The following is a 15,581-nucleotide window of genomic DNA, read 5'->3' as shown; positions in this document are numbered from 1 at the left end:
TGTCTACACGAAACAAACTAATCACGGATTGCGAATTTGCGAAAAATTCTTCACAACTTGAATCATAATTTGCGAAAAAAAATTCACAAGTTTAATCATAATTACGAAAAAAATTTCACAACTTACATCAGATTGAAACTCGATTGGGTCAAAATTATCGTCCATTGAATATCAAATTAAAATTTTTAAATCTTCAATGAAGTTTTTTATATCTAACAGTTAGAGAGATGGAGAGAATATTTTTTAGAGAGATAAAGGGTTTTTAGAAAGAATATGATAATAAGGATTTTTTGGGTTTTTTTTAAAGGCTGCGTTAGTAAAGTGAGGCTGCGTTTAGCAACCCCTTTGAAAAGTGCTACCATGTAGAAACTTAAAAACTTTGAGGCTGCCATATAGAATTTTCAAAAAAAAATAAAATAAAAATGGAGGAGTTGAAAAATGGAAAGAGAAGGATGAACCATTTTTTCTAGTTCATCGATAAAGGTGATATAAGACTGTAAGCTAAAGTTGCCTGAAAGTGAACACTATAAACATCATTAGTAATAGATTTTCTTGTCATATAGGCATTATTCCTGAAGCTGGTAGCAGCATGGAGAGCAGCGACGAAGACGAAGATTTCTCTTGCCATATAGGCATTATTCCCCAGTCAAAGATTAACTCTCTCCATCAATCCCACACTGAAAAGGTTTTCTTGCTCAACTCATCTTTCTTGTTACTTTTCTAGCTTCCCCCTTGTGCCCCAGTCGAATTAATTTTACTCATTTTACTGCGTGTCACTCTGAATTTTGTGAGGTTTTGGAAGACTTCAGCCCTGTTATGTTTAGCTTATTGAAATACTACCTCCATCTCGATTCACCATTTCTTTTGTGCACAAGAACCAAGCTGAGGAGAGAGAATGTTGCAATTGCTTTTTCTTACTCATGTGAATATGTATTTAAGGAAGGGTTAGTATTGTTTATTAGTACTATCATATTATGAAACTTTATTAAATAGGGAAATGGCGCATGTGTCTATCTTTGTCAACCCAAAGTGGAAAATGGTGCATGTATTAAGAAACGAAACGAAGGTAGTAAGTTTTTGTAGAAATCAAGTTATGCTGAGCAAAAATTTAAAAAAAAAACAAGTTGAGCGAAAATAAGTTAAGTTTATCGAAAATTGTGTAGTTCAGCAAAATGATTTGAGCGCTAGAGACAGTGAACTTCAACAAAGATAAGTTCCTTTTAGGAAAAAGAAGTTATTATAACTTATAAGTTCATCAGATATAAGTTAATTTCAAGTTCATAAAAGTATGTTCAATAGAACTAGGGCTTAAATTTTCATGGTCCCGGAACCGGTTGATAGTGAAGTTTCATGTGAAAATGGTTTCTATGGGTTTGGTTTCTTAGCTGACTAGCTATAAGACTAATTATCTCATATTAGTGTTATAGATGTTGACTTCACTTTGATGAGATAACTCAACCATGTCTAGATATGGGCTCGAAATTGTACATGCATGGATGAGCGGTGCGGCTGAATGGGTTTCTATGGTTTTTGCAACGGCCAGGTGGGGGTTGCAGTTGGGGCTATTCTAGAGTTGGATGATTCAGGTGCTTTGAGGGCGAGTGCTGTTCTGGTACATGGGATGCAAACCCCTATTGATGCTTTTAAATGAATTTTTAGATCTTCGACAATGGTGGAAGACTGCACCATGTTTATATTGCTCTTATTAACTTAAAATTATACGAGGTAAGAATTATGGTCTCCCATTAGATAGATGCGTGTTTTAATGTTTGGGGAACTGGAGGAAGTATTTTCAGAATAGATGAAGAATGATGGTTTGTGATGGTTGTTATTTGTGTACTAAGGGGAGTGTTTTTAAAGGATAAGTAGATAACAAAATCGAACATAAGCATTTATCTCTCTGGTCTGTTGTATTTTTGTGTTTCCTCTTGCCTTTCCCCCTCTATCAAGGCCCTATTCTGTTCAGATTATTGAATAAATTAAGTTTAGCAGATTGAAATTCAGCAAAAATATGTTCAGTAATGAGTTCTGCAAAATAAGTAAAGTTGAGCAAGGATAAGTTATTCAGCTAACTTTTAAATATTGCGCTTCTTGTTATCAATTGAGAATTTTCATGGATTTTTGTTAGTGATACTCCAGAACTCAGAATGAGGTTACATATATGATATGCATCTACCATGATGGAAAGATGAGAAAATATCTAGTGGATCAAAGTTGTATGATATCAAATCAGATTACCTTCTCGCAGGATACAATATCTAGTCAACTTTGATTGGAGTATAGGATGGTGGAGTCATGTCTGAGTCGGAGAAGGGGTACGATATCAAATCCGATTACCTTCTCACAGGATACAATAAAATTTCAGTCAAAATACCTAGAGTCAAACACTCATATTCCTTGCAGAAGTCTGGAATAGGTTTGACTGTAGTGATCAGTTCTTTAATAGTCATGTTTTATTCGAAATATGTCCTTTATGCTAAGTGGACTACCTGTTGCTTATTGAAGCATGCGAAAACTGATATTGAGCTTTTGTGTGCATTATGTTTGATGAGTGATGATGCTACCATTTTATTCTTTTTCTGTCCACTGGTATGAATATAGCATAATTTGTGACTCAAGTAAGTCATGTAAGTTTGTGTGCTTCAGATCCATACTGGATGCTCCCTAGGTACGTCGCCCAATATGTGGTTGATGCAATTTATTGATGGTGAGGGAGAAGAAGTGATGAGTAACCCTTTTGTTTCCTCTAGACATAGATTTGGGGTTGGAAGCTCCAAAAGAGAATCAGGATGCTGGAGGTGTTTCTTAAGTAGGCTTCTTTCCTTTAGTTAGTGGGTGATTTTAATTTTTATTATTCTTTTCGGGTCTCTTAATTCTTAGTCTGCTACATTTGTGTTTAATTTCTTTTCTTCTACTGTATTTTCTTGAGGCCCATTCTGGTTTTCACATTACACCCAAAGGAAAATAGAGTTCTGTATATAATTTATTTTCTTCTGCTGTATCTTCTTGATGATCATTCTGGTTTTCACATAACAACCAATAGAAAACAGAGCTTGGTATAATTGTAGAAGACCACCTTTTTTACACTAGAGATGTGCTGAAGCCTCAAAGTGCCCTTAAATTATCTAATTCTCATTAGTATTGGTTCTTATAAATCAGTTTTCTGAATTGTTCCAAACTCAACTTTGTTTAACTTGTTTCTTGAATTCCTTGTTGAATTTTTGTTGGTATTTCTTTATCTTCTTTGTATACTTATCCATCTTATTCTACTCTCTTTAAGTCCTGCTGTAGAGCCTTAATCTCTTCGCACCTAATCCCTTTTATTTTAGTGGATGTTGGGAGGATAGGAAGTGTGGTAGCTTTGATCTTACTCACTTTTCTCACTTCTATGTTGTCAGCCGAGGGTAACCTTCTTGTTAGCTTACATGATCATTGTAGTCGGCTTTTGAATTTATAAATGTCACTAGAGTTTCAAGGGTTATAGTTCTCTCATTGCTTCACTTCCTGTGTTAGAGCTCTCTGATTTAGTCACCAATATCTCATGTGTCTTCAGTTGATGATATTAAATTCAGTAATTTATATTTCTCATCTTACAAAAGGACTACAAGTGGTGAACAAGCTGTGAAAAGGAAATTCAAAATAGTACATGAACATTCTAATGGGAAAAGACATAATTGTCTAATGCTCATCATTGTATCCGAGAGACGGAAACACATTATGCCTTTCTGAGTCTGGGCATCAAATGAAATCTTTTCTCGCTAATTTTCATGACACATCATTTTGTCACTGAGTTTTTGTAATTTCATTAATTTACTTTTCTGCCTTTGGAGTTACTAGCTACTTCTGGATTCTCACATTTGTAGCTTATGAATTGTTAAAGGGAATCAGAAAATTGTGTTGTGAGCTGTTGGATCTGAAGGATTCAGTGGAAAATTTATGTGGAAATACAAGGGCAAAGTACTTGGCTTTTCTGAGGTATTGCAGACTCAGCTACATTTTTTTGGCTTCATATTAATCAGTGTAATGTATTTTCCAGAATTTCTGAGTTTGCCTGTTCATTTTTCTCTTTGACTGTAAGATTGCAAATTTGACATCAGGGACTCACATCCATTCTTATACTCGTACTTACTTCGCAATGAATCTCTTATCTGTGACTCAATAGCTGGCTCTAGAAATTTTTTGCTGACTTTGTGGTTGTTGGCTTAATGAGCTCTTGTTCCTATTAACATGTGAATGGGCTTGGAAGGACAACTGTTTTAGGTTTCATGGCTTATCAGATCTGAATCTTCTGAGAGATCTTTATATCTTCGAGTTGATGAAGAGCTTGCAATATATCTGAGTGGGGAAATAACACTAAGTCGTGCTGAGGAATTAACTGCCTGATAGTTGGTTTAAATTTTTTGCAATTTTGCAATTCATCGGAACATTTTCTCTTGGGGTCTTGCATTAGCTGTCTGTCATGCCTAGGGCTTCTAAGATTGAACGTTTTTATGAACACTTCTGAAATTTTTGGCATTAGAATATGGTTGGTTTGATGTTGGCCAATGTGTTTGATCAAATAGTTGTTCCTAGGAGTGTAATTCCCTTGCATTGAGGCAACTTTATTCAGCTAGATAATTGAGTAATATCTAAGTTAAGATCTAGCTCCTAACTGAATTTGGTGAGAGAGGTACAATGTTATGAAAGGCTTGTTGATTTGAGGTGACAGCTCCATGGTCTACGCATGAATACTAGATTTCCATAAAGCATAACTGAAAAGACTTGGTGAATAGAAATGAGAGGCGAGAGAAAATTACAGTAAACACCACTTGAAGTTGAAAGAGTTTCAAGCAATCTCATTGGAATTTCGATTATCCCAACCAATTTGCTTGAGGCTATCAAACAAAGGGACGCCTTGCTGAAGCGCTAAGTGCATGTGCCTAGTTGCTTTTATAGGGCAATGCGGAGGCGATTTGAAGGAGGTGAGGAACACCTGAGGTTCAACAGCCTACTTTAAACCAATTTTACCGATTTATATTTGAATATATTTTTTAGTCTAGCACCTTACTTCAATGAGGCGCACGCCTCTCGTATGCCTTGCACCTAGGCTCTGGGACCCGCTAACTGGCGCTAAGAACTCAGATTATCTAAGCAAAATTGATGAAGATAAAACCAGATAGAATTTGTATTGATTTGTCAAGAAGAAAACCAAATATAAATACATTCATTCAAGAGGAATGCGAACTCTCCCGAGAACTTTATCTCACTATAATTTCCTGAATAGAATGAATATCCTTCCTTATATTGTTTATACTCCACTAGCACTAACCAACCCTGACAGATTCTAATAAACTACCAGGATATATTAATTAATCCATATATCCCTTTACTGCCTCAGCATGATGTCACCAGCATCTAAATTGTGTTAATTTTCAACCTGTGCGGCTGTGCCCTTCCTTGCTCTCCTTGTGTAAGTAAACCTTACGGGAGGCCTATTAGGACTTAGGAGACAACTTTTCATTAGGCCTTTTTATCGAGGGAGTTTTGTCTATATGGCTGTAGTTTCAGATAAACCTCGTCCCCCACCTCAAATTGTAGTTCCTGGTGACTGCTGAGCTCTGACGAAATGTCCCTTGAGGTCATCTAATATTGCATCCCTCTCCAAAAAAGAGTCTTCTATGGCACAAACAACAGTACTACCTCTTTCATACTTCAAAAGCTGGGGAGGGTCCCTACCATAGACTACTTTCAAAGGTGTGTAGTTGTTAGAAGAGTGGCTTGAAGTATTGTACTAATACTCAGCCCAAGGAAGCGATGTGGCTCAGCTAGTAGGTTTGCCCTGTATGAAACATCACAGGTATGTTTCTAAGCATTTGTTAACCATCTCAGTTTGCTCCTGAGGAGGTTCGCTGTAACTTGAAGAGCTCCCTCCGAAATAAGCTCATGAAGATGCTTCCTTTTAGTGACAATGGTTGTGGAAAAACAATTCGATTTTACCACCTCCTTCACAAGACTATTGAGTAGGAGGGGTGTTTGAGCCCAATAAAGTTTCCCAGACTTAGTCAACCTGTCCGCCACCACCAGAGTCATAGCCCTTGGATTTTGGCAAACCTTCAATAAAATCCTTTGAGATGTCTTCCCAAGTTTGAGAGGGAATATGAAGAAGCTGATGTAGGCCACTTGGTTGCAAGAGGAGATGCTTTTGCGACACACTAAGCAACCTTGTACATAAGAAGTGATAGTCTTCCCCATTCCCAACCAATACCATCGCTGAGTGATGGGTTTTAAAATATACCGCAAGTGCACGGTGTCTGTTTGGCAGAAACTGGCAAATACGGGTCGATCCAGAGGGAGAGGAGTTCTACAGATTTATGTTCAATTATCTAACTACTTTCAGAGAGGAAAAATAATTGAGGAATTAATAACTAAGCTAGAGTAAACTAAAACGCAGAAAAATGGGAATTTATCAATACTTAAAACCTAGGGCAATCGATCGGTCCACCATGCTTATACCAGTTTAATCAATATAATATAGTTCAAAACACTTGGATTGAGGTTCGAATAAATGAAGTATTTCGTTAATCCTTGGTCAGACATTAACAACTCCTAGATTAACATATGCCAGTACGGTCGCTCAACATAATCAAATCTACCTATTGTAATAAGCCTCTACTGAATATGATCTTTCGATTCTAATTCTTATTAGCTAAACATAACTCATGATATTGCGCAATTACATGAATTAAATAAGTATAACAAATCAATAGGAATTATTCTAGTTCAATCCAATTATTGAAGAACATTAAACCACAATAAAAAAGGTATAAACATGGTTTCCCTCTCTAAACCCTAGAAATAGACTACTCACTCATATAATAAATAAAGAACTCAATAAACATGATCAAAGTAAAACAATTCATTAAATTAAGGAAAGTAAAGAAGAATACCGAATGATTGAAGAACAATGAAAAAGTAAATCGACGATCTATATAATCTTCCAATGTAAAAGTTCAACAAAACTAGAGAGAATAAACTAAGTGTTTCGCCCTAAAAACGTAGAAATTGAGATGGGTCTCTCGAAAATATAAAAAAACCTATTTATACTTCTTACAAAACCGGCTAAAAAACCCGAAAAAACGTGTCCCGGGAAACCGCCCGGTCGACCGGGCGAAATCCGCCCGGTCGGGCGACAGTGATTCACAACTTACGACAAAAAAGCAAATCCGCCCGGTCGACCGGGCGAGCCCGCCCGGTCGGGCGCGTAAGCGAATTTTCCCATTTGGTCGCCCGGTTGACCGGGCTATCATGCCTTGCATTTTGGTGAAAAATTAATTTCGCCCGGTCGGGCAAAACCGCCCGGTCGACCGGGCGAGGAAACTGTGATTCTGTGTCAACTTGCGAAGGCTGTATCTCTCAAACCAGAAGTCGGATTTGGGCGTGTGACCTATCATTGGAAAGCCCTTGAAGTCTAGTTTCCAACCCAACTGGAATTTCTTTATTATCTATTTTCTATCAAAAGTTATGATCAAAATAGTGAACATGTGTCAGTTTTGGCACTTCTTTCACTAACTCTTTGCTTCATTCTAACTCGAAATTGTCCCGAAAGGATGCATTGTGACCCTTGTGCAATATATCTTCATCTTCAATGATTAATAGGCTTGATCTTAGGTAATCATAATCAATTTGCATCAAAGTAACCTGAAAATGATCAAAACACGCAAACGGGGAGTAGTAGAGCACAACTTACGTAATTCATGCCATCATGCACCTAAATGCTCTAAAGGGAGTTCCAAATGCAATCAAATGCATCTAAAAACTATATACAATTATGACATATCACTAAGCTATCCTTTTATAGGTCTTAAAGTCTCCAGAATATCCTCCCAAGGGAGATGGTATTCTTTGAGTATTTCAGCAATTAAGAACGAAGTTTTAGGTATGAGTACCTCCCTTTATACTTCAGTGTACCTTGTTGAGTGTATCTTGCTCTAAAGTGTAGCCCTGAGGTACTGAGTTACCATGTTGGATATAATTTTCAGTTGAGATAGCAGATTCCAGTTGATGGTGCATGTTGCAATAGCTTTTTGCAAGCCCACTGAATTAAAAAACTCCTTGGATAAAGCATCTGCCAATCTATTAAAGGCTCCTGTTCTCTAACTGATCTCAAAATCATAGCCCAATAGCTTAGTGACCCATTGCTTATACTCAGAGCCCACCTCCCTCTGTTCCATGAGAAACCTGTTGGTCAATTTTCACCAAAAATTTCCTACCCAATAGGCAGTGTCTCCATTTGAGCAATGCTAGGACTATAGCCATCAAATTCTTTTTGATAGATTGATTTTAGCCTAGCCCTTACTCCCAAAGTCTTGCTGAAAAAAGCAATGTGGTGACCATCTTGGCTCAGGACAGCCCCTAAGCCATACCCTGATGCATCAATCTCTACTTCAAAGTTCTTATTGAAGTCTGTGATGGCTGAGATAAAAGTATGCTGTAGCTTCAGCATTCCAACCATAGTTTTCCATTCTAAGCTGTTGTGTCAGAGGGTGTGCCAACGCAACATAACCCTGTATTAACTTCCTATAGTACCCACTGAGCCCCAAAACCCCTAGAGTTCTCCTTCAAATTCTGGGGAGATTTTGCAGGATCCCCAGTCGCCTTAGTGCGTCTTGCTCCTTTTTGTACATTGGGCTCGATGTGTTTATTTTTCTTGTGGTAGATTACATCATGAATTAATAGATCTTGGGGTTTTGCTTTCAAACCCTAGATCAACATTTTCATCAGAATTATTGTCTTTTATGAAGTTCATTCCTTTTCTCTCTTGGAGATAATATTTGAGCTACACGACCTGAGTATTGTATGTGCATTCTTACTTGCTTTGCCGCGTGAATTACTTAATTTTTTAGGTCACTTAGCGGGTAGCCTTGTACATGGGTTCACGTAAATATATCAAAAGAAACCTCTATTTTCTTGTCTCTTAAAAAAATGATTCATATTTCAAGGGCAAATCAACTTTTTTGTTTTTTCACTATTTCACAAAAACACGGAAGTGAGAATTCTTGTCACTCTCTTTATCCAAGAATTTTTTTGATGCTATGATCACATTTTCTAAATAATTTGCTTTCTTGGTGGCCTTTTGTAAGGGTTAGAGACCAACAAATTCACTTATAATTACGCCTTTAGGAAGGCAAAAGGCGAGAGACTGTACATGGGGAAAGATGAAAGAGTTGGTGGCAATGGGTTGAACCATAGAAGGGTTGCTGCAAAAGGGGCTATGTTTAATAGTAATGGTGTATGTCAATGTGCCCTATTTTATAAAACATTTCCATGTTCCCGTTTGTTCAACCTGGCTCTTTTGGGCAAAGAAAAAAATTGCGGATGCGGTCGCGATCGCGGTAAAGTTTACATTGTCGCGGAAGTGGCTTGTAACGGATCAATGGAACGAATAGCGGCCGACACGGAAAATATTCACATTGATATGTTCTAACCTTATTTGCATTGTTTTAGTTTATGAAGCATTATTATAACATAATATAATTGAATCTATCAGAATGTCATGTTTCATGAACTATATAATTAATTCATAAAATATTTTGGCCAATGTTTGAAAAGTTCGATGTAACAGGGATAAAATTTTTAGACGCGGCGAGTACGCGTTATGGAATGGACAACGCGACAAAAGTTTGTGATTTTTATTATGGTTTTGTCGGCAACCCGAAAACGTCCGGGTCGAAATATGGCTGTAACGAGATTGAGCGGATGACAAATTCAAAATCCGTTACAGAATGGCGTTCTGTAACGTAGCGGGAGATTCCATGCTTTTCGGCGATGATGACACTTAGAAGGCGATGATGACACTTAGAAGATGGAAGAGTTTGAGCATATGGTGTTGGAGAAGATTCCCTTTCAGATCAAACTAAAGCAATTGTGGCCTAGATTAGATGCAATATTTAATGGAGGAAAGTGATGTGATAGTGTGGCCTCTTATAGCTACAGTTTTCAATTATAGTATAGATGGTATTGTACATATATGTAAGCAATAACGAGTGGATCATATTGCTACTATTGGGTTTGCTCGAGTGATGCTTGTCTTAAATCATCCTTTCCAAGCGCACACGAAATTCCTTGTGGAACTATCACACTTTGCAGGTAAAACCTTTTTTACAAAAAATCCGAACCACAACAAGCCAGAAGTGGCTCACCTAAAACAATAATGATGAGTGCCAAAGAGAAATAAATCTAGGACGGAAGAAGAAAAAATGACCAATAGACATTTTCTCTTGAAGGCACAAACAACAATGACTGGCAAAACAAAAGTACTTTTCATAAGAACGTTCTGAATTGGAATTTTCTCTTTGTTTGCCGGCCAAGTAGGGGGGGGGGGGAAGGGGAAAGCTTTAGGAGGAACTGTTGTCATTTAAATATCAAAGGAAAAAAAAAAGCATGTGGGCAATTTTTTTTTTTTTTTGGAAAAATGCACAAACTCTATAGGAAAGGAACGACTCTTGCCATGTTGCTACATTATTATTTCATCATTCCCCTCCAAGGGTCAGACGATAACTCATCATGAAAATGACATTACAAAAAACTGGAGACCGAATCCTCTTCCCTCTTATTAGGAAGATGTAGAAAGATAACATTTCAATGCTTCTTGTTGTAATTTGGTGTTGACATGTAGAAAGAACACCAGCGCTACTGTGTAAGTAAAGGGGTGGGTCAACCTATGAAACGACCATACTTGGTCAACCTATCCACCACTACCAAGATAAAATCATACCCTTTAGACTTAGGGAGGCCTTGAGTAAAGTGTATGGAAATATCCTCCCATACTATGGTGGGAACTGGAAGTGGTGGTAAAAGGCTTGGTGGTTGCAAGGTCAAATGCTTCTATTGTTGGCAGATGGGGCAGCCCGAATAGGTGGAAATGGCCTTCCTCATTCTTGGCCAAACCATTATGAAATTTGTTTTTCATCTTGGGGTTCATTTCTTTCATTTTTAACTAAGTTGAAGTTTCCCTAATGACCTCACACTGTAGAGGCATGATATTCCTTTAGTAACACTAAAACTACGAAGGAGTGTTTAGGAATCACTATTCTTCCCTTGTATTTTAGCAAAAATTCTGGTCCATTGTATACCCCTTAGGAACTGAATTCCATGCGTGAAAATCTGCCCAAAGTTGTGTGATGAAGGAATCTGTCTTCAATTCCAGTAGTAATTGCTCCCGATTGACTAAATGTGTGGCAATGGCCATTTGCAACAGTATAGGACCTGGATAAGCATCATCAACCTTATTAGATGCTCCAGTCATGTAGGAAATCTCAAAATCATACCCTAACAACTTGCTCACCCACTTTTGATACTCTGAATCTACTTCCCTTTGCTCCATTAAGAATTTTGTTGGGCCCTCGAATCTCGTGCATTTTGGCGGGCGTAATGTTTATTTCGAATTTGCAGAAGGGACGTGGCAGTTGGCTGAAAAAGGGGTATGACCAAGTCATAAGACGTTGCCTAGCGTCATTTTGTCAGTTGAGAGATACTTGGGATTGCGCTGACGTGGACCATATATTGCGGAACAACTAAACGGCAGGGAGTATCTTTTTAGGAATATATATATATATATGTATTTTGTAATTTTATGTAACCCTAATCAGTCTACTCTCTCTCTATCATCTCTCCCATCATCTTCCTAGAGTTACACACATATCTTTCTCCTCTCTAAGCATTCTAAGTCTCATCACTATTGTAACTAGCTTCTATTGCAAACATCTACGTTGGTGTCATATTAGTGGATTGGTGATCAAGAGCATCACCCGCGGTTTTTCCCTTTTGGGTTTTCCGCGTCAACAATTCTTTGTTTTCTTCATTATTTTACTCTTTACGCAATTTATTTCATTTATCATGTTGATTGTTATAAGTATGATGATCTCGTTGTTGGCACCTAAACCTTTTTAGTACTTGGTACAAAATCGGCATAAACAATTTGACGCCCACCGTGGGGCCACAGCAAGATCTTTATACGTTTATTGGCAATCACATCTTTTCGTTTTATTTTTCCATACTCTTCCATCTTTTCGTGTTTGCGATGGCAGGACAATGGGTTACCACCCAGGAAGTTATTGACGAGCTCAATCGCGTCAAGGCGGAGATGGCGACGTTGAAGGAAAGCTATGTCGCGTCGTGCATGGAGATCCAAAGCCTGAAATCCGCCAAGAAGACGTCAAAGGGGCCTAAGCCTCGCAATGTCCGTGGCGTCTCCAGGATGCGAAATCTGGACGGCGAGGGGTTTGAGACCCCTGTGAATCATGTTGATCTCGAAGATGCCGATGATTCGGAAAAGGAAGATGCCGACGGCGGCGAGAATGACAGCGCTGATCCCTCGAAAGAGCTCGCCCAAGGCCGTCTTGATGATCCTATCCAGCAGCGTCTCCAGCAACTAGAAGACATGATCGCTCGCATCCCTGGTGTCCCCAGGCCTATGGAAAAAGTTACTCCTAACAGTTATGCTGATTCTCCTTTTGCAGATCCCATCGCGTTGATCGAGGTGCCCAAGAGGTTCTCTGTCCCATCCATGAAGCTGTATGACGGCACCACAGATCCCAACGACCATGTCGCTCAGTACAAACAAAGAATGATTACCATCTCAATCCCAAAGAATATGTGGGAAGCGTGCATGTGCAAAGGATTTGGCTCTACGCTGACTGGGCCACTTTGCAGTGGTTCATTAATCTCAATAACGGGACATTCTTCCTTTGCTCAATTGGTTAATGCTTTTTAATATGCAATTTGCTAGTAGTCGCAAAATGGAAAAACAAGCTAGCGACTTACATAGGATTGTGCAAAAATCTGACGAGTCTCTTAAAGAGTTTGTAAACAGGTTTAACAGGGAAAAGGTGTCCATCCCGAATTGCGATGCTAGGACGGCCATCGAGGCGTTCAGACGTGGCTTGGACGAGGAATCAAACCTCTACAAGGAGCTGACCAAATATCCATGTCCGACGTTCGAAGATGCTCAAGCCAAAACTTGGCCCAAATTAGGCTGGAGGAAGACATGCAGTCCAGAAAGGCTTATGCCAATGCTGACAGCCGGAAGGCAACGTCCAACAAGCAAGCGTCCTGGCGTCAAAAGCCTTATGAATGCCCGCAGCAGGTCCATAGCGTCCGTCATGATGGGCCAGTACAATGACTGGAAGAATGATCCCGGCTTCCCCCAAGCTAAGCGAATATGGCTTTCAACGTCACTATGGGAGGTATCATTAATACTTTACATTCTTTAGGTTCTGCTGTTAAATGGCCTTTCAGGAATGAAAAATCGACGGCCCATCGCGACAAATCCAAATGGTGCGAGTTCCATGGAGACCATGGGCATCACACTGACGAATGTGTCGCTCTGAGGCGAGAGGTGTCCCACCTGTTGAAGCAAGGGTACCTAAAGGACTTGCTGACGGAGAAAGGTAAGCAGACGGTGTCAAAAAATGACGACCGCCGTCATCCCCGCCGCATGTCAAGGTAATTAATGTCATTAGTGGTGGTTTAGATATCTGTGGATTAAGATATTCTGCAGCTAAGCGGCATGCACGAGACGGTCTGAATCAAGACGCCGTCCCCAAGGAACTCCGTCACCCCCGTGACGTCGAATTGGAGGCCATGCCAATCACCTTCGATGACGCCGATCTCGGCGACGACAGGGACATACACCATGACGGTCTGGTAATATCTCTAACTGTCAGTAATTGCTTGCTTAAACGTGTGTTAGTGGACAATGGCAGTTCAGCAAACATCCTGATGAGAGGCGCTCTAGAGGACATGGGGATCGATGAGCGTGACGTCATCCGCAAATCTACTGTCCTTGTCGGATTCAGCGGAGAATCCAAGCATACCATGGGAGAAGTGACCCTGCCCACCTTCGCCAAGGGAGTTAACATGCCAACTAAGTTTTATGTCATTGACTGCCCTTCTTCTTATAATGTGATTTTAGGCAGGCCATGGATCCATAGCGTGAAGGCTGTCCCCTCATCGTTCCACCAATCTTTGAAGTTCCCTACCAAATGGGGAGTGCAGGAAATCAAAGGGGACAGACGGATCGCGAAGGAATGCTACAAGACGTCCTTCAAGCCAAGGAAATCGGAAGCATAGCAATTACAGACAGGGACGTTGGGGGAACAAGATTTTGACGAGCAGCAAGTAGACGAGGTCATCTTGGACCCAGCAGGCCAGATCAAACGGTCAAAATAGGGGCCGCCTTATCCCCCGACGTCCGTCAACAGGTAATAGATTTCCTTAAAACTAACGCTGACTGTTTTGCATGGTCCCACGAGGACGTCACAGGGATAGATCCTGACGTGATCACACACAAGCTCAACGTTGACCCAAATCACAAACCGGTCAAACAGAAGAGACGCAAGTTCGCCCCTGAGCGAAATCAAATTATCAACGACGAAGTACAAAAGTTGATTGACACTAGTAAGGTAAGGGAAGTAAAATATCCTGATTGGTTAGCTAACGTCGTTGTTGTAGGTAAGAAAAACGGGAAGTGGAGGGTCTGCATAGACTTCACTGACCTCAACAAGGCATGTCCCAAAGACTCATTTCCCCTGCCGCACATTAATGCTTTGGTAGACGCCACAGCTGGGCATGAGTTGCTGTCGTTCATGGACGCCTTCTCAGGGTACAATCAAATACTCATGCATCCTGAAGATCAAGAGAAGACGTCATTCGTCACCGATCGTGGCATTTATTGTTACAAGGTTATGCCGTTCGGATTAAAGAACGCTGGCGCAACCTATCAACGTCTGGTCAACGCCATGTTCAAAGATCAACTAGGGGACACCATGGAGGTCTACATAGATGATATGCTGGTCAAATCTAAAAATTCCCATGACCATGTGTCACACCTACAACAGTCGTTCGACGTCATTCGAAGGTACGGCATGAAACTTAATCCCACCAAGTGTTCTTTTGGAGTGTCTGCAGGTAAATTTTTAGGGTACATTGTCACGAAGCGGGGTATCGAGGCTAGCCCAGATCAAATCAAGGCTATCCTCAACATCTAATCGCCACGAAGCGTGAAGGAAGTACAAAAGTTAACAGGACGTGTCGCTGCGTTGAATCGCTTCATCTCAAAGTCTTCCGACAAATGCCGATTGTTCTATGACGTCCTAAAGGAAAACAAAGGATTTAATTGGACGCCAGAACATGAGCAGGCCCTCCAAGATCTCAAGCAGTACCTCATGACGCCACCGCTGCTGTCAAAACCAATAGCAGACGAGCCACTACAGCTATATGTCGCCGTCAGCGAATCGTCGGTAAGTGCCGTCCTGGCCAGAGAACTGGGCTTGAAAAAGGGCCGTGAGAAGGTTGGATGATCCCTCTTTGCAACATGTCTTTGATTAACATCTTCACTTCATCCTCTAGAGAGACCTGTAAGGCCTTACACTTGCGGGTTTGTTCCCTCTTTGAATGTGATGGGATGTTAATACCTCCTTAAAAGGGTAGCCCGTGGGGCATATTAAAAACTCCTTGATAGCTCTTCTCAGTAGGTTTGTAAGAATGTTGACACTTCATTCATAAACTCCTTCTCTTCCTCCTCAACCGAGTAATCCTCCATT

The 15,581-nt window shown here is 40.0% G+C and overlaps 1 protein-coding gene across 2 annotated transcripts in view; it reads left to right on the top strand.

The window, feature by feature from the left end:
* The first annotated feature begins 395 nt into the window (after window positions 1-395).
* LOC104907205 (exocyst complex component EXO84C) overlaps window positions 396-15,581 on the top strand; it is a 34,129-nt gene continuing 18,943 nt past the window's right edge. Inside the window, exons 1-3 of one of the 2 annotated variants that reach the window (XM_010696099.4) lie at window positions 396-483; window positions 564-685; window positions 3,881-3,975. In XM_010696099.4, the coding sequence (XP_010694401.1) occupies window positions 590-685; window positions 3,881-3,975 (191 nt within the window). In that variant the 5' untranslated portion in view covers window positions 396-483; window positions 564-589. Of the gene's footprint in view, window positions 484-563; window positions 686-3,880; window positions 3,976-15,581 lie in introns of those variants that run through there. The other variant, XM_048643002.1, reaches the window with a different exon arrangement.

Source organism: Beta vulgaris, chromosome 4, assembly GCF_026745355.1.
Source record: "Beta vulgaris subsp. vulgaris cultivar EL10 chromosome 4, EL10.2, whole genome shotgun sequence".
In the NCBI taxonomy this organism is placed as follows: Eukaryota; Viridiplantae; Streptophyta; class Magnoliopsida; order Caryophyllales; family Amaranthaceae; genus Beta; species Beta vulgaris.
Note: the sequence above shows the minus strand (reverse complement) of the source record. Positions and strands in the feature narration are given on the sequence as shown.